We start from the raw sequence: 1,167 nt of genomic DNA, 5'->3' as shown, positions 1-1,167 counted from the left end.
CATATTTATAAGGGGAGTGTGTGTGTGTGTATATATATATATATATATATATATATATATATATAATTTAAGCTCTATACGTATATTAATATGTATAAATAAACTAGATCTTTTCTCTTTTAATCTAACAGGGAAACATTTAATAAGCTAAGCTTACCATACAAATCCCACACAAAGACATTTTTCTGGAAGATTCGAGCTGAGCGGAATCCATGATGGAAGAACTGCTCCAGTGCCCAAACAAGACCACCTTCTCCACACAGCAGGACCGTAAGACTGCCCCTCTGAAAGCACAGACAAACTTTTAGATTAAAAAAAGATTACAAGGATAACAAAAAGTGACAATATTCATAAGTGGGCATTGTCATACCTCTTTTTCTGGTTTGTGGAAATGCTTTATAATATTGTTAACTGCTTCACCGATGGATTCCTGTATCTGTACGGTTGTTGGTTCTGAAGAGAGAAGGATTGCATTTAACACATTTATTAAAAAGATTTAACACCTAAACAAATTAATGTTACTTTACATTAATTATCATTATATAAACAGCTTAGAATATACATTCACATTAGATGAAGACGATCATATCCAGCAGCCCAATAAAAGCTGATTTAAATACAAGGAGAGGGTCCCTTCATGGAGGTGACTATTTTGAGATCACATTACTAATATAACCCACGTTATCAGATAAATTTGTTTAACAAAAATAACTTTACTGTTCCTGAATACCAATAGAGCATTTCTACAATGTCACTGATAACTAAAAACAACGACATTTGTGCAATGCCACATTCTAACCACTAGGTTAGTATAAGTCCAAGATGACCGCCAGCACAACAAATCAAATTACTGAGCACCTTTGAGTCCTGTAAGTGATGTGATGCTGATTCGTCGAATCTGGGAAGGTGATCGCTGAAGGGGCGGAGTCTTAGAACCTCGGCCTCCATCGTCATTACTGCACAGAACTACAAACTCACCTATCAGAACTCGCTCAAGACTGCCATCATCCACACCCTTCCCCAGCCACTTGCCACACGGGAACCTGGAAAGGACGACGAGTAAATAACAAGAAAACCATAAAAGGAACAAGATGAACGGCAAGAGAATAAAGTAGGCTGTACTTGTATGTGTGGCCGGTGATCTCATTGCGGACCATGACAAAATCC

General features: G+C 37.3%; 1 protein-coding gene across 1 annotated transcript in view; it reads right to left on the bottom strand.

Moving 5' to 3' along the window:
• The window catches only part of LOC107694693 (DENN domain-containing protein 5B-like), a 42,528-nt gene that overhangs the window by 3,262 nt on the left and 38,099 nt on the right, over positions 1-1,167 (bottom strand). The window contains exons 18-21 of the mRNA XM_016494388.1: positions 1,123-1,167; positions 860-1,043; positions 371-451; positions 158-284 (exon numbers count right to left, since the gene is read on the bottom strand). The exon at positions 1,123-1,167 is cut by the window's right edge and continues 101 nt beyond it. Of these exons, the coding sequence (XP_016349874.1) occupies positions 158-284; positions 371-451; positions 860-1,043; positions 1,123-1,167 (437 nt within the window). The remainder of the gene's footprint in view (positions 1-157; positions 285-370; positions 452-859; positions 1,044-1,122) is intronic.

The sequence above is a fragment of the Sinocyclocheilus anshuiensis genome, unplaced genomic scaffold, assembly GCF_001515605.1.
Source record: "Sinocyclocheilus anshuiensis isolate Anshui unplaced genomic scaffold, SAMN03320099.WGS_v1.1 scaffold2806, whole genome shotgun sequence".
In the NCBI taxonomy this organism is placed as follows: Eukaryota; Metazoa; Chordata; class Actinopteri; order Cypriniformes; family Cyprinidae; genus Sinocyclocheilus; species Sinocyclocheilus anshuiensis.
This window is presented reverse-complemented; position numbering and strand designations above follow the sequence as displayed.